Source organism: Perognathus longimembris, chromosome 5, assembly GCF_023159225.1.
Source record: "Perognathus longimembris pacificus isolate PPM17 chromosome 5, ASM2315922v1, whole genome shotgun sequence".
Lineage (NCBI taxonomy): Eukaryota > Metazoa > Chordata > Mammalia > Rodentia > Heteromyidae > Perognathus > Perognathus longimembris.
In genome coordinates this window covers 56,075,711-56,094,447 of record NC_063165.1, presented here as the reverse complement: position 1 = coordinate 56,094,447, position 18,737 = coordinate 56,075,711, and the positions used below count along the sequence as shown (strand labels likewise).

General features: G+C 34.9%; 1 protein-coding gene across 1 annotated transcript in view; it reads left to right on the top strand.

The window, feature by feature from the left end:
- The first annotated feature begins 1,060 nt into the window (after window positions 1-1,060).
- Window positions 1,061-18,737, top strand: part of Ostn (osteocrin) — a 39,600-nt gene continuing 21,923 nt past the window's right edge. Inside the window, exons 1-3 of the mRNA XM_048346002.1 lie at window positions 1,061-1,111; window positions 16,975-17,073; window positions 18,279-18,493. Of these exons, the coding sequence (XP_048201959.1) occupies window positions 16,975-17,073; window positions 18,279-18,493 (314 nt within the window). The 5' untranslated portion in view covers window positions 1,061-1,111. The remainder of the gene's footprint in view (window positions 1,112-16,974; window positions 17,074-18,278; window positions 18,494-18,737) is intronic.

Sequence of the window (18,737 nt, the reverse complement as noted above, 5' to 3'; positions counted from 1 at the left end):
CACTGTTCATTAATTTGTTTGTAATAAATGTGATTAGTATGGATGATAGAAGAAGAAGCCTTCAGATAGAGACAGGGATGTCTCAGTTGAGAGGAAATTAAAGTAATGGAGAACAAGCGTAAGATAAAAATGACTACAAGCTCTACATTTATAGCCCACATGTCACAGCTCAGTATTTATAGGTTTGATAGGGATGGCCTTCCCAGTATAACCATGTTAACTGTGAAGGAGCTGTTGGTTTCACTGACAGAGCACATAGTTCACCTGACCTGGGATGAAACTATCCACCATCATTTTCATAGATGATCAATTAATTTAAAACACCAGTAAAGCAATTTGGATCTGATGATAAGCTAAGTTTGAAATGCCCTGGTGACTTGAACAGATCTTAAAATACATTTATTTGTTTGTTTGTTTATTTGTTTATTTATTTATAATCTTTCTTCTTTAGTGTCAAAGTGTGGTACAGAGGAGTTACAGATTCATATGTAAGGCAGTGAGTACATTTCTTGTTCAACTTGTTACCTCCTCCCTCATTCCCCCCTCCCCCTTGCCCTCTTCCCCCAAGAGTTGTGCAGTTGATTTACACCAAATGGTTTTGTAAGTATTGCTTTTGGAATGGTTTGTCTTTTTGTCCTTTGTCTCTTAATTTTGATATTCCCTTAATTTCTGAAACGTGATTTTCAGTATTCAGAGTTTGTCTAAAACCTCAGGAAATGGTGATGGGTCTAAAGCTGAACACAATACTAAAATGTATACTTAAATTTTCCAGAGCCCATATCCCATTGCTCCTTAAATACCATAGGCAAAGCAATAGATAAAATGAATATGGAGAGGGAGTAAGGGAGGAAAGGAAGGAGGGGGAGAAGGGAAATAAAAAGGGGGAGAAAGAAAGAGAGGAGGGAGGGAGACTGAATAGAAGCATGGCAAAATGCTCAGTGGAAAATCTGTAGAAGTGATGTAAGAGACAGCAAAGGCAGGGATTGGAGTAAGAGGTGCCTAAATGAGGCTATAAAAACTCACTCGGAGAGAAAACTCACCATCAGGGCTGAGTTTGGAAGCAACTGCACAGACAGGATTCTCACAGAAGGATCTCCCGAATTTTCACAAGGTAAATCAAAAGCAGAAATCAATAGAGACCTTGTGGGTTTTATTTTCCTTTTAACTATGGTGTTCACTTTCACTTACTTCTAAAATAGTTTGTGTATATTTAGATTTTGTACAAATTAGAAATGTTTTTGATCATGTCTTGCAGTCTAAAATTAATTTTAAAATTCTAAAACAGTAATGCAAAGTTAAGGATCTAAATATTTGTGCAGATAGTTCATATTTAAAGATTTCTCTGTGATTTACTTTATTTCAAAGTAAAGAGGAAGAAAGAATTCAAAAGAAGGATTCTGTACTATGCCCATATTACTTTAAGCACAAATATTTACTATCAGGGCAATTTTTAATGTAAAAGAAAGGTCTACTCTAAATAATCTGTATAGAAAATAAAGTTTTGGTTTAATATTTATATCAATATTACTGAATAACACCACTAAAATAATCAAATTCTGTATTTTTTATAAATCCTAAAGCATCTTGTTTTTCTTATTATGAAAGTCAACTCTGGTATTAATAAAAGAGTTCAAGATGATTTAGATCATGAACAGACTGCTGTTCTTGTCATTTATTGATTGAATTAGATTAATCTGAAATATACCTGTAAGTTCTACTTGAGAACAAATTTAAAATTTTGTTTCAGGTTGTGATCTGCAGAGACATAAGAATACATACAAAATTTCATCTCTAACCAAGTCATCTCTTAACAAAGGAACAAAATATTGTTTTCTTCAAATTATAACAATAGACTCTAAAGGATTAGTAATGTGATAATTGCTTATTGGTTAATATACTTCTAGAAATGGACCACAGTGATTTTAATGTCCATGTAATGAAACAAGTGAAAGAACTGATGTCATAGCTTATGATCTACTCCAAACGATTAGGCATTTTTTTTACCTTCTACTCACATAGAACTTTTCTAGTGAGATTTCTCTCTAAACGTGAGTTCAAGCCTTCTCTACAAGTAACTTCACTAAGTTAAAGTAAGTACTTAAGGTAGACGTTTATTTTTACTTCTAATTTCTCAGGGTTTTGAACTGACTGTGATATAATGAATAATGAGCAGTAGGTCTTGATCCTTTCATAGGGAAGCAGATAGCTTTCTTTGAACAGGCATAGAACCCTCAAAAGTATAATTTTCACTTCTTGTTCAAATACTCTTGATAACTTGGACATTTTTAATAATATTAAATTAATTGAGTTTGCCCAAAGGGAACAATTTCTCAAAGTATTTTCCTAGCTCTGCCACATAGGTACAAGTGTATGTAATTCAGGCCAGCATTAAGCACTATACTTGGGCTCTATAATATTTTCTTATTGAAAAGGAGAAAAGAAGTAAAAGTACTCAGGATAGGGAATAGAAGAATGGTCACGAAAAGCTCCCTTATCAGTCTTTTTCCCCCCTATATTCGAGACTAAGAACTGATGCAGCATCACAGAATCTTAGGACTAATCTTCAGACATGATCTAATTTATCTACTTTATGAACATTCGTCTATGGTATTTCCTATCACCAGAAGCTTTATTTAGATGTGATGGTGCAGTCAAAGAAACACAAGCTATGGAATGAGGAAACCAGACTTCTATCCTCAGTCCTGACTTCAGCAACTTTGTGACCCTTGACAAGTCTTTTGGCCTCTCTGGAATCAGGAGAGGTAGTATAGGACAGGAACAGGTTCCCATCTAACTCTGGCACCTCTCTAAACACACCATCTACCATTAGGATGGATGGTATCTATGGTTTAGGACATTTTTTAGCTGAGTTCTTGCTCTCCTGTCTCCAAACATCAAAGTACCGCTCTGCCTTGGTTCCCTTGAATTCACTGCTGCCCCTTTCTCTTGTCTGGACACCCTGATCACCCCAAGCCTTATAACCAAGCACTTTTACCCTTCAGTAGTAATGTTTCTGTCATACCATCTTCTCTCTGCTCACTTTTTCCTCCATTTTCTACTTTATTCCTCCCTTAATTCTCTCCCTTACAAACATTCTCCCTTAGACTCACTTTCTCTGTGTCTTTATTGAGAATGTTACATTTGGCTATTTCTAATAATGCCCTCCCCTTCCTAACATCACATATTCCTATAATGTATGAGTCTAAACATGTGAAAATTAACCTTGAAAATTTGTATAAAATGATACTTAAAGTATACTTTATTTAATATATTAGAGATGGAAGATTCATTATGCACTGAGTATAGCTGAGCTGTCTCTTTTATCTATGAAAATGTCTCTAAAATTGTGTGATAATGTTTTTATGGAACTATTAATACTAAAATAATACTGCATCAAATGTCAGAGTAAACTCCTAGTCAAATCTCTCTGCTCCTCAAAATATTGTCATTATTGTATTTTATATCACTATGTAATAATTAGAGATTTCAAATGCCATTTCAATGTTCCTTAAAACTGAGGATTAATAATTATATTTTGTGAAAATGAAAATAAGTATTTGAAATGTTGTGGCAGATAGAAAGCACTATTAAGCTAAGTAATATTTATTATCTGATTTGTGCCAGTCACTACCTGAATTATATCTATTTCTCATTTTAAAAAACCTGCAAAATAACTCTGGCTTATTTTACTGATGTGAAAGTATAAAGGTGTGAAAACACAAAGGCAAAATATGCCTCATTAGAATTCCCATTAAGGACTCCTTCTCCTAAAGGCCAATCTCTTTTTGCTAATTGACTTGGCTGTTTAAGAAAGTCTGTGTGCACTGCTAGCCATTATGAGAGCAGCATGCTTCAGTAACACAGATTATCTTGGTTCATTAATTAAAAAGAAAACAGAAACCTAATACTTAATACAAGTGCTATAAGTATAAAGGAGATAGAAATTAATTTTAAAATAAAAACACTGTAGAAACATGTTTCTCATGAAGTACTTACAATTACTCATAAAGTAAGTACGAACATTCCAGGAAGAAACTGCTCTTCCAAGAATAATCTGTGAGTAGGTCAAAGGACCAGTTTGACAACGAGGAGAATTGTCTTCCTCACTTCTATATGCCTTACATACAGAGTCTCTTGTAATACATCGTTGAGCATTATAAACTTCATACTTCTTTATATTTCAGAGAGTACTTTTCATTGACTATATTGTTTAGTTTAGTGTAATTTAAATATAAAATATATACATATATCTGTACACACATAAGGACATACGTATATATCCTTTAATATATAATATATATGAATATATAAATATAACAGTATATAATAATACAAATATAATACTTAAAAGGATAAAGGTAAATGTGGCAGTGGCACCATCATCTTGAGACTTATCTATCTTGTATTTAACTTCACTTGTGCCATACACCCTCTGAGAGACTTTTCATGCCACCTAAAAGTTGCCTGTGCGTCAAATTACCAACCAGAATGTTCAGAGGCAACTCTATCAACTTTTCCCTACCCACCCATACTTTTAAAGGTTCCCTTTATTCCAGCAATGAGCATTAAAACTAAACAAGAAATTTCCACTAGAGAACTGCCTAAATCATAAGTTAAAGTTCTATTCTGTAACAGAGTTTACAGAGGTAACAGAGTTTGTGTGTCCTAAACAAGAACTGTTTAGAATCTATAGGTCTACATATATGTTTAATAAGGAATGTTAAACTCTAGAAGAATAATTATTGGGAAATCACATGCATGTTGCTTTCAGTAAAATGTTAATATTAAGGCGAGAGCCAGTGGCTTAGCTCTGTAGTCCCAGCTCCATGGTAGACTGACTGTGGGGATTATGGTTTAAGGCCACTCGAGGTAGAAATAAAGCAGGTAAAACACCTCAAAGAAGAGCTGGACATCTCTTTGAAAGCTCTGCTCTTGAAGAGTTTATAGCCACAGTAGACTTTATTAAAAAGTCATTATTTTAATGGCATATTTCTATATATAATAGGTTTCTGGCTTTTAGAAAATAAAGTGGCTGACAGACTGAAATTTTCAAATAAAATAATAGAACAAAGAGCAGGGCTTTGGTGACTCATACTCATAATCATAGTTTTTTAGGAGGCTGAAGCCTGAGGAGCATAGTTTGAAACCCACCCAGGGGTGGAAATCTGACAGTCTTTTATCTGCAGTGAACCAGAAAAAGTTAGAAGTGAAGATGTGGCTCAAATGGCACTACACCAGCCTTGATAGAAAAACCTGAGCAAGGGCATAAGGCACTGAGTTTAAGCCCCAGTACTGACACACAAAAAAGCAAGAGAAGCAGGGGGGGAGGGAGGAAGGAGGGAGGGAGGGAGGGAAGAAAGGAAGGAGGGAGGGAGAGAAGGGAGGGAAGGAGAGCAGAGGTACTTAACAAATATTTTTGAGATTTTCTGTAAAAGAAAGAAAAGTGTGTTAAAATAAAAGATGATACATGCACACTAGTAAATTTCATTCTTTTTTATGATTTGCAGCATTTAGAGCACTCCTTTTATAATGCAATTCTTTACCACATTAAGAGTATATCATCCATAAAGTCATGCATAATATGAAGTTTATTTTAGATGGAAAATGTTTTATGTTTACACAAATACCTTATACTTGGAAGAGCATAAAATTGAGACTCTCAAAATGTTACGTTGTTGCTCTGGCTCTTCTAACTGGTTTTGTGACTGGAAAATCTGTGACTGCCAATTGAAGAGAAGTAAGAAATGGGGGGGAAAAGTCACTATTGATATTTTAGCTTTTTTTAAAAAAAAGTAATGTACTTGCCTTACATGTGAAACTGTAACCTCTCTGTACATCACTTTAACAATAAAGAAATGAAAAAAAATGATTAAAAATTTATCAGTCTCAATTTCCCCTTTTATTCAGAATAATTTCCAAAATATAAAGTAATACAAAGTATTAAATGTTAAACTTCATAAAGACAATCTTAAATAAGTGGCTAAGTAGGTCTATGTCATATTTTTGTGAAAATGACATAAACAATGTGTGTTACTGATGGGAGCTATCACCAGTAATTCAATTGATCTTAATTCAATTGTTCTTCCATGATTCTAAAGCCATTATATGAGTCACTGAGGACTGGAAACCAACTCTCTATTTCTAAAGTACTAAGTATCACCACTATATTTATAAATTGTCCTGTGAGGTTGTGGTGGGGTCAAATTCACTAAAAATTATGAAATCACAACCCAAACATACTGACTGAGTCTCACACATCTGCCTGCTTCACTCTCCATTCAAAAATTACTATATGTTGAAATACCAATATTATCCATATAAGGACAAATTGTGTGATACATTTTGATTCATTAGAATGTTTTTCAGACTGCCTCTATGGTGACTTTAAATTCCATACATGACTATTGAGTGAAAGCAACTGCCATGCTTTAAGCAAAAACATGGCTTCAGAGATATTCCCAGTTGACCAATGGTGAATTTTGTGCTATATAATCTATCTTCACAGTGTACCAAATATTTTCATGAACATCTTAGAGATATTGTTACTCACAAGAAAACAAGAAAACTAAAAAGAGGTAGAGTATTTTATCCTACACTTATGTATTTACATGTTTAATAAATGTTTAACATAGTTCTGGTTCTAATGTGGCAACCTTAAATCTATTACATGACTTTTATTATTTGTAAACTAATTAGAAAACTAAAACTAATAAACTTTTGTGCATTAGTAAGGTGAATTTTAGCCAGGTACTAGTGGCTCATGCCTGTAATCGTAGCTACTCAGGAGACTAAGATCTAAGGATCCAGGTTCAAAGCCAGTGACCTCTGTGAAACCCTTATCTCCAATTAATCAAAAGCCAGAAAGGGAACTGTAGCTTAAATAGTAAAGTGCCAGACTTGAGTGGTAAGCTGAAGGGATAGCATAGGCCCTCAGTTTAAACCCTTGTACTGGAAATAAATGAATAAATAAACCAAAAAAATCTTGGCACATTGATTAACCCCATCTTCAAATCTAGCCATGCCTTCTTGATCATCACAAAAATAACCTTAGGATATTATTCAGTACTTATTTATTAACTGAAGTTTATTTTTTAAATACAAATTAATTCATAGGCAAGATGTGTGGAGTAATATGTGAAAAAATGTGTGTACTTTTGTAGGTATAATTATACTATTAATGGATGTTTCAAGTATCTGAAAATTCTTACTATCAAGACTCCTATTCTTTTTTGTATTTTTTCAACTTTTTGAGTTTTTGAATTAACATAGGTTAATAATACCAGGGAATTTCATTGTGGTAATTCAGAATCTAAAGCAAAAAATCAGAAAAGCATTAAAGTAGAAGGTTGCCTATTGGGGATAAATGGTAGGAAAGGAGGGACAAGGGAACATAATAGCAGGGTGAAAATGAACAAAATGTATTAAATCATACACTAGAATGTCATAGTGAAACAATATTTTATGCAACTAATACATACAGTCCTTAAAAAATCCCTCTTTTTTGTATCTAGTATTTTTTATCCACTAAGATTAGTGATTTTTGAGAGAACATTCAACTACTTTGTCTTGATAGACCGTTAATTTGAAATAACAAAGAATAGAAATTTAGACCACAAAGAACCAATAGCCCCATCAAAAAGTGGGCTAAAGACTTACAAAGAGACTTCTCTGATGAGGAAATGAGAATGGCCAAGAGACATATGAAAAAGTGCTCTACATCACTGGCCATAAAAGAAATGCAAATCAAAACAACATTGAGATTCCATCTCACCCCAGTAAGAATGTCATATATCAAGAAAACTAACAATGACAAATGTTGGAGGGGATGTGGCCAAAAGGGAACCCTACTTCATTGTTGGTGGGAATGTAAACTGGTTCAGCCACTCTGGCAAGCAGTATGGAGATTCCTCAGAAGGCTCAACATAGACCTCCCCTATGACCCAGCAGGCCCACTTTTGGGCATCTACCCAAAAGACCACAAAAAAGAACACACTAAAGCCACCAGCACAACAATGTTCATCACATCACAATTTGTCATAGCTAGAATTTGGAACCAACCCAGATGCCCCTCAGTAGACGAATGGATCAGGAAAATGTGGTACATATACACAATGGAATTGTATGCCTCTATCAGAAATAATGACATTGCCCCATTGGAAAGGAAATGGAAGAACTTGGAAAAAAATTATACTAAGTGAAGTGAGCCAGACCCAAAGAAACATGGACTCCATGGTCTACCTCATAGGGAATAATTAGCACAGGTTTAGGCTAGTCACAGCAGAGGATCACAAGAGCCCAATAGCTGTACCCCATGAACACAAAAGATGATGCTAAGTGAAATGAACTCCATGTTATGGAAATGACTGTTATATCACTGTTGTAATTACTTTCAACATGCAATGTGAAACCATAGCTTCTATTATTGATGATCCTCTTGTATGCCCTTCCTGTGTTCATACCTTCACTATCTCTGTACCTTAGCTGAGTACATTGGAAACTGTGTATACAGTTATTAGAACTAGGAAACTGTAAGGGAATACCAAAATTGAGAGACACGGGGTAAAAAAGACAAGCGATTACAAAAGCAATACTTTCAAAACTGTTTAGTGTAAATCTACTGAACAACTCATGGGGGGAAAGGGAAAGTGGGGGAGGAGGAGGGGGGAAGAAGGGAAGAGGTAACAAACAGTATAAGAAATGTATGCAATGCCTAAAGTATGAAACTGTAACCTCGCTGAATATCAGTTTGACAATAAAAAATAAATGGGGCTGGGAATATGGCCTAGAGGCAAGAGTGCTTGCCTCCTACACATGAAGCTCTCAGTTCGATTCCCCAGCACCACATATATGGAAAACGGCCAGAAGGGGCTCTGTGGCTCAGGTGGCAGGGTGGGTGCTAGCCTTGAGCAAGAAGAGACCAGGGACAGTGCTCAGGCCCTGAGTTCAAGGCCCAGGACTGGCAAAAAAAAAAAAAATTGAAATTAGGAAAAAAACAAACAAACAAAGAATAGGACTCAGTCAACTCCTCTAAAAAATGTAATTTTAAAGTACTAGGTTGAAGGATTGCCTCAAAGGGAGACAACTGCCTTGCAAGCTCAGGGTCCTGAGTTCAATTCCTTTCCTGGCCCCAATTTTTTCATAAGAAAAGTAAAGTTGCTAGGCGCCAGTTGTTCACGACTGTAATCCTAGGTACTCAGGAGTCTGAGATCTGAGGATCAAGGTTTGTAGACAGCCTGAGCAAGAAATAAACTACTCATAAGAAGCAGGAAATGGTGTGTGGCTCAAATGGTAGAGGTCTAGCCTTGAGCACAAAGTGGCTGAGGGATAATGCCCAGGCCCTGAGTTCAAGCCAGCAAGAGAATAAAAAGAAAAAAGCAAAATCTGAGTTTACATTAAATATTATCTCTTATAATCAGGCTAAATACCATACAATCTTTACCACCTCTGAGCCCCATATAGGAATATAACTCTATATAAATGTGGCTAATGATTTACATATGATCAAAACAAGGTAAATGTTTTTGAAGTTATAAGTAACATTTGGAAGTAACTATATTATGTTCTATCTAATTCATTTTGCCTCACATGGACTGTTGCCAAAATTGGAATGAGTCTTGTGCTTGAGATAATTCACAAGTTAATGCCAAACAATGGTTTTTTTTCCTACTTAAACAAAAATTATTGTCAAGGTGATATAGAGAGGGGTTACAGTTACATAATAAGGTAGGGAGTACATTTCTTGTTGTATTTGAACATACTTTGAACACATTTTAAAAGTAGAACCTCTTAGGTGAAGGATAGTGGTTAGTGATAGAGAGGTAGACTAGATTAGCCCCTGGTTTCCAATATCAAGACTGACTAGCTAGCTAGCTAACATAAACAACATTATAAAATAAAATATTTGAAGGCTCTTTATTTTTCACCAGAAATGCTTAAAAGATAGAGAATATATCATACCCAAAATGCAATCTTGTGCATAGATACCAGTTCATGGGAGGGACAGCAGACAGGTTTTCTTTAGCAAAACCTTCACCAATCATCACTACCTACAAGATCTGTGAGTCCAAAGGAGGGGGAAAAGTCAGCTTCACTAATCGGTCTTAAAAAGTCAGAGGCAGCATCAGAGTTCCGTTAAGCCAACCACATTTTACTTGGTCTAAAGAGGAAAGAATTGGCCCAAATATCACTTTTTTAAATGTCACCAGAGCCACAAGGAGCCAAAAGTCCCACAGCTCCTGTACCAGGTCTCTTTCTATTACAAGGACATGCTATTCTCTTGAGGCCTTATTATATATATATATATATATATATATATATATATATATATATATATATATATATATATATATATATATATATCTACTTTGTTGTTATCTTCTATTCCTGAAGCTCTTCTCTCCTATCATGAGGACCTACATGTGTGTAACTTAGTAGAGCAGGGTTAGAGGAACATTTCAGAACTACCAGAAAGCCATGTTGACTCACCTCTTTACTGGGAGATCACCTTCATTTCTAAAGAAGCAAGCCCCTAGAGTGCATGGCTTCCAGACACCCTAAGCCATTGCATGATGGCCAAACCGTCCTGTCAAATCTCTGTTCTCCATCAACGTAGGAAAAGATGGTAAATTAAAAGTAAGGGTTCATAACCTTTATTTTTAATTCTCCATTTTAAATTGTTCTTGAACATGAGGATGAATTTTATCTACTTCGAATATTTGCAATCAAGATAGTAGGCAAAATAAAACTGTTATAAATGATTACAACACTCACCCCAAAATGGAGTACTGAGTTTCTAATGTTTAGGACAACTATTCATAATTAAGATGTTACTCACAAAATCTCTAAGATTGAAGAGAAACTTCTAGCCACTTACATAGTTTGTTTTCGTCAACAACAACCTTCTGGTGATGGTATCACTCAAAATTTTATTATTTAAAAAGTGTGTTAGGGGCTGGGGATATAGCCTAGTGGCAAGAGTGCCTGCCTCGGATACACGAGGCCCTAGGTTCGATTCCCCAGCACCACATATACAGAAAACGGCCAGAAGCGGCGCTGTGGCTCAAGTGGCAGAGTGCTAGCCTTGAGCGGGAAGAAGCCAGGGACAGTGCTCAGGCCCTGAGTCCAAGGCCCAGGACTGGCCAAAAAAAAAAAAAAAAAAAAAAAAAGTGTGTTAGATCACATACTGGTTCACCTTGCCTTGCCTTTCACCTTCATCATTTCTTACTATAGCTCTTCCCTTCACTCCAGTATTTTTCTCTCTTTTTTAAAATAATAACTCTCAATTTTGTTGTCTGCCTAAAACACTTGAGACACTGCTTTTTTTTTACATTAACAATGACTCATTGGTATAATGACCCTTAGTAATGAAAACACTTTTCTACATTTTAACAGTCTAAGCATTAAACTCTGCTTTAATATTTAATCCTTTTAATTAACCCAGTTTCTGTATTGCTGAACTTTTACCAGAGTACATCAATGCATTCTGACAGGATGAACAATACGTATTGTTTCCTAAACTTTAAGGACAAAACTCAACTTTCCACTTCCTCTATGTACTACCCTTCTGTCTTAGAATAAAAGGAGCTCTTTCATGCGGACAATCATTAAAATAAAGCTTAGGATGTTGTACAATGCAAAAGAAACTATTCTTCAACGTTACATAAAAAGTGAAAACATATTTTGCTCATGTGTGGAAGATGGATGTCAGAGACATACATATCCATGGGTATGTTCATATGTGTATGTGCCTATAAACATAAACATATATAAATATATGTACATTTATATATGCACATGTATCCATATATACATACATCATGACTCTAATTATGGAACTATATAAGAGAATAAGAACAGAAAAGAAAGTTTAAATTCAAAGTGTATTATATTATGTAGGAAGTCAACATAAAGAGCCTTAATGAAAGCTGGTAGCCAATGGCTGTGGAGTACTAGTAAGCAAAGGCTGTAGGGAGGTTGTTCAAAGTAAGGTTTAGTATATCCATTTCTGAAACACCATGGCACATTTAATATACACTAAATAATATGGAAAAGCTGAATGTCCATAAAGTGGAGGTGTTCCATTGAGAGTGGTGGGTGGGTGTGCTGGGAGGGGAACAGGCTTAAGTAAGGGGGATATGAAGATGAACATAGAGGAGCATTGGTTTCCATGTGCAAAAATAGAACAACGAAACTTACTGAAAAGCTTTTATGAAGGTGGTAGTGGGATAGAGAAAACCATAGAGGATGTGGCTGATACACTTATGCATGTGAAAAAGTGTTACTATGAAGTCTCCTTGGGCAAGAAACAGACATGTGAAAGCATAATAACCCAAGTGCCTAAAAAATAAATGAAATGTGAACAAAATCTTCTTAGAAGGCAGATCCCCTGCCTTTCTCTGTTTTGAACCCAGAGGAATTATGGCTCCAAAATTATTCAATAGGAGTGATTGAAAAGGTGTAAACACTTCCACTTTAGTGAACTGACAGTCAATGAACATTCTTTCAAGGCTCTTTTATGATCTGGAGTGTAATGGGGCAGAGGAAATTTGCAAATCATGATCTATATTTACCCACTATCAACAAAATAGGGAAATGGGGATATGCCTGGTTTTTCCTTTCCCTCCCTATAATTTCCTCTGTTTCTAATTTTGTTGCAATTAAGTTTCAACTAGTAAATCAAATATTCTTTGTGTAGCAGGTGCCATGGTGCTTGTTTTCATTCATGCACCAAGCACCATATTTAGGAATGTGACCTTTTGGTTTGCTGACTGAATGTATGGCTTTAAACCATTAAATGCATGTGTTTAAACTCAGCATTTATTTTTACATCTCCCTTTCTAAATAATCAGGATGTGGTTATCTGTTAGATGGTGCATTATGACATTTTTTCCTATCAACACCCACACACAAAAATACATGCTTCAGACATAATCATCAATATTGTAGACACCCATCATGTTATAAGGAAAGCTACAGAGATGAAAGAGACTCAGTTAGTGAAATGTAAATAAAAATAGTTAAAGGAAATCCACATGGGAAGACTTATAAAATTGGGCAATTTTGCACTTTGTAACCTATTTTTAACTTAATAAAAAAACAAGTAAGGAAAAACATCACAATTATAGTTTATCTTTGATTAAATGAGAGAACTATTTTTAAAAGATGTAAGAAATATGAGTTCATTTTTTAAAGTATAGATAAGTTCTTAATATATCTTAAGTGGAAAAAAGTCAGTCAAAGAAACATAAGCGGAAATCTGATTGAAGAAGGGGCTGATTTCACACACAAAAAAAAAATGAGCTAATGCAGTTTTCATTTGCTATCTTTACCAAATAATAACAGCTGTGATATTTCTTCATATTTGTGTGTTTTCTCTATGTAGCAGCATACTCATGGTTTTCGCTTCCTGAGAACTTCTTTTTTTTTTTTTTTGTATACAAGTTTTAATTGCCATTCATTAAAGTCTAATTCAATTAGGTATGATGAGCCATCTAGAGATGATGTATACAGTTGGAGCTTCCTGAGAACTTCTGCAAATCAACTGAATATCACTTTAGCCAGGGCTGTTGGTTCATGTCTATTGTAATCCTAGCTACTCAACAGGTTGAAATGTGAGGACCCCCATTCAAAGCCAGCCCTGACAGGAAAGTCCAGGAGACTTATACCTTCAATTAACCAGCAGAAAGGCCGAAGTAGAACCATGGTCAACTGTATAGTATCAGCCTTATGTGACAAAACTAAGCTAGAGTGTGAGGCATTGAGTTCAAGCTCAGTACTGGTATATACAAACACACAATGCATGCACACACACACATGAACACACAAATAAGATTTTTAACAATAAGGGAACACAGTATTAAGCAGCTTCTTCTTAGAAAACAATGGAACACAGAAAGGTAGTGATTAATGGGCATATTTGACATGATTACAAGGTAGACTAATTGAGGTCCACAATAAACACATAATTTAGGCTAAATTATGTGAAAGTTAAAATAAATGTTGCATACAGTATTATTGACTGTACTTTAAGTCATATGTAGCATAGTTAACATAGGTCCTATGTATATAAAAGACTTATTATTTTTACCTTTTGGCATATGACATTGCTTACTAAAATCTGCATTGATGTTTCACTGCAATATTTTTTAAGAAAGTACTATAAAGAAAATTTCAGATCACATCAAAATGTCTGTAGGTATTAAAGAAATATTTAGTAACACCTCATTAATTTTACTTCACTTATATATTATAAATACTTTCTGATATACAGGGGTTATTGCATCACTCCATTCAATCCTTTCAAAGTTCTGTTGAGGTAAGAATTAATTCACAAACAAGGAAAAGGAAGTTTGCATGAGTTGGATGAAAATACCTAAAGTCATAGCAACACTAAAGCAAAATGTGACTCAAAACCAATTATTTAGATTACATGCTCTCCACACCTACTCTCTGCCCCAGCAATTTCTTTCTTCAGATATTTTTATTTTATACTGTGCTGAGCCCTTCTGCCATTTTTAAGGAAACAGAAACACATAACTTTGGTCCTTACCAGTAGTAACTCAATGTCTCTTCTTTTTTTTTTTTATGCAGTGCTACGCAGTTCAGTGGTATAAGCAAAGGCTCCTTTCTGTAGTTCTAGCTTCTCAGGAGGCTGATATTTGAGGATAGTAGTTCCAAGCCAGCCCAGGAAGGCAAATCCATGAGACCATGATCTCTAGTTAACCACTAAGTTAGAAATGGAGCTGTAGCTCAAGTGGTAGAGCACCAAGCCTTGTGTGAAAAAGTTCAGGGGTAATGCCCCAGGACAGGCACAACAGGACACACACAAAAGGCTTAGTGGTCAAACTGACTATCAGTAAGTGTGAATTATTTTTATAGATGAGCCCTAATTGTCTGTATAATATTTTCTAACTTATAAAATTTAGAATTTATAAATGGCACTCTTTGTGTTTGCCAATCAGAATGACCACAATTTTTAGAAAAAATATGAATTAAGAACCAAGTCTCATGCTTTCTGCATAATTTTACTCACTTTTTCTTCAGGGGCATATTCATGTATCTACTGGTTTATTTTTTGGTTACATACATGTATTCCAAAATACGTGGAATTGCTTTGTTCAGTTCCAGCTTAGATAAATAAATAAATAAATAAATATATGTATATATATTCTGTACTTCCCTGTCTATCCCCCAAGTTTGCTTTATTAAAATCCCCACATAGTACATGTACTATACATTTATCTATTCCTACATTAAATGAACTAATATTAAAGCCATTCATCATAAGTCCATAGTTTAACTATGACTGAAGTAATACATCTACTTTCTCATGACAATATTCTATGTATTGACCCTTTTTAAAATTTTAATCCTTTAAACAACAAGGCTGTGAACTTTTAAACACATATCTCCTCATAACATTATGGCTTTCTCAGGGATATTTAAGTAGAAATGAAGCAGGTGTATTGTTAGAATATGAACATATCCAATCTTCTCATAGTGCACTTTTTTTTAAATGATTGTCAATTCCATAACATTTTTTTTGTATTTTCTGGTTCTTCATACAATCCTAACATTTGCAATAGTGGCTAATGTGTTCATGTGATATATCTGGAATTGTAGATATATCATTCAGGTTTTATTTGCATTAAATAGCTCACATGTACTGTAAGATGTTTATTTGCCATTCAGTTTTCTTCTTTTCTATGAAATGTTTACTTATAACTTTGACTCATTTTCATTTAATTGTGTGCCTGTATTTTACATTTTATTTGTTATACCTACTTCCATTGTGAATTATGTATGTGTATCTTCCTTTATCTACTGTTTATCATTCCTGAGAAGTGACATTCATTAAAAGTATGGTACTCATAAATGATATAACTAGTCAAAATCCATTTTTACAACTATTTAAAGATAATGAAAGGAAACGTGACAATATTTTTATATAAGATGTTCACTTGATTTTTTTTCACTTGGCTATTTTTTTCTTTTTTTGTAATGGAGGTGTACAGAGGGGTTAAAGTTACGTAAGTCAGGTAATGAGTACAATTCTTGTCCAACATTGTTTTCCCCTCCCTCATTTTTTCAACTTCCCTCCCCCCAAACTCCCTCTTCCCCAAGTTGTAAAGCTCATTTTCAACATAGTGTCTTGTGAATATCACCTATTCTTTTGTTTGGTTTTCTTGTAGTGCAAGGGCTTGAACCCAGCACTGTACATGTAGCAAGGAATCTAGTACTGAGCTCCATTATCATGATTTTTCACCTTTCAAATTTGCTTAAAGAATCTTGACATAAGACAAGAATAGTAAGGTATTCTATTTAATATGCAATGTTTTCAGTTTTTTAATATAAATGTTTTTGTGTATACCTCATTCTCTCCAATTCAGATGCTACCAGCTTTTATTCTCTCTATGCCTTGACAATTTCATATGTTCCCTTAGGGGCAGGAAATAGTACTTACTATCCAGGACAAAAATAAGGTTATATGAACTGGATTTCTCCCACACTGGACCCATTTTTAATAATATTGTAATTGTAGCTACAAAAACAATCTAAGTTTCCATAGAAACAATACCTAGATAAAACTTAGGCTGGGAGATTGACAGCTTCTATTAAATCTTACTAAGGTCTGTAGAAAAGCATCCTATTGGTAGAAGGGAAGTTGGACCTCTAATAAGATTTCTTTATGTGTTTATTTATTTATCTGTGTTTATATTGACAGTTTTGAACTCACAGCCTCCAACTTGTTTGACTTGCTTAATTACAGCTAGTGCTCTGCCATGTGTGCCTGTTTGTTTGTTTTTATTATGTTGGAGATGGAGTCTCACAGATTTTCTACCTCAGCCCTCCAGATCTCTGCCTCTTGAGTAGCTAGGCTTACAGTAATAGCCACTGTAAACCAGCTAGAGCTTTTGTTTTGTATCTTTATATTCCAGACTAGTTAATGCTAATCCTGATGTATGTGAACCCTAGATGCTGGACTGGAGATTGGCAAGTGCACATTTCATCCTGGCTATGACTGTGGTGCTGTGGAGCTCAGGAAAAGTCCTCTCAGTAGAAATAGCAACAGAGGTAATAAAATCACCTTATCGGACCATGTCTACATTTTTGTAAACATAAGCCATTTCTACTACAGTCAGACAACTAGGAAATGTCTTGGTAAAACAAAAATACATTGTGTTTTGAGTGGTGCTTTGGGAGATAAAGAAAGTTTAGTCTCCTGCTCTTTCCGGGTCTTTCTAGTGATCGGAGCAATTCTCCTTCTGGAATTTCTATATTGAAACCAACAGTGCAATGTACAGAATAATGTGATCAAAGAAACTAAGAAAAAAATGCCCAACATCTTAGCTTTCCTCCCTATGGGAATAAGCTCAGGATTTTAGAAAATAAGTAATGTTTCCTGGACTGCAGAATGATCAGGATTGTTAAAAGGAGCCAATTTTTAGAAATTCCATTATTAGGCCTAGGAAAAGAAGACTTTACAAACTGGACATCTTCACATTTATGACTTGAATAAATTACAGAGACAATATACATGACAAGCAAAGAAGAAAATTTAGCTGAAACAATAAAGTTACTGGGATATCTCTTTCACGTTTTAGATATTCATGAATATGTTTAAATATATTACATGAATGGATGAGATGTTAAGTTTGTTGGGCACAGAGGCAGGATTTATTCATTTTTCTTCCCCTTAAATCTAATTCAGAGCTGACACATGGTGGGGTTTTACTGGTTTGTGTCAATAAATAATGAATATGAGTGGTGACTGGAAAATAGTGCTAAGTTTAGGATTATTTTCTCAGAATTTATACAATATTCATCAGGAATTTATTGAGTACTTTGAGAAAGACACTGTGCTAGGTACTGAATGGAGCAAATAAAAGCTTAATAAGACAGCCATTGTCCTCAAATTTTTTATAATCTCATAAGAAATACAAATATATTGTAACCAATAAAAGATGTAAGACGTAATGTAAGATGTGCCCAAAGAAAGATTTATAGATGAAAGAGTCAGTTGTTATGAATACTAAGTCTGAATGAAAAGTAGAGAATAAAGTTTTGAAACAAACTCAATCTGCAGGTGGCATTTAGATTTTATATTGATTATACTCTACTGCACCACCCCCCCCCCCAGAGCTTTCTCTCTGAAATGTAACTTTATGAGACATTCTGAAATGATATACAATGCATGTCATCTAAAGAAAATGCATAATGTAGATGAGTGTGAGTATTGGCTGTTGCTTTGTCTAAACTAATCTTTCTATGTCTTATAGGCCTTTGATTCTGGACTCACGAATGTGCAGTCAACACCCACAGTAAGGGAAGAGAAACCAGCAACTGACCTCGCAGAAAAACTCCTGCTGCTTGATGAACTAGTGTCCTTGGAGAATGATGTGATTGAGACAAAGAAGAAGAGAAGCTTCTCTGGCTTTGGATCTCCGCTGGACAGGCTCTCGGCTGGCTCTGTAGATCATAAAGTGAAACAGAGGTAAGTGGAGATGGGAAATTTGCATTCTCTAATTCTTTTATTCTGCAATCTGCTCAGCAAAATGTCCCAGGGAGTGACATGGTTTCTATAATGTGCATTACCTTTCAGTCATAATGTTTCCTAAGGAAGATCTGGTTGTGTACACATTTGGAAATAGTGACTATAAAATGTTTTTCCATATGAAATCAGGGGAGTGTGTATGATGAGTTAATCTGGCCACTTGTGCAATCTGTTTAATAGGCAC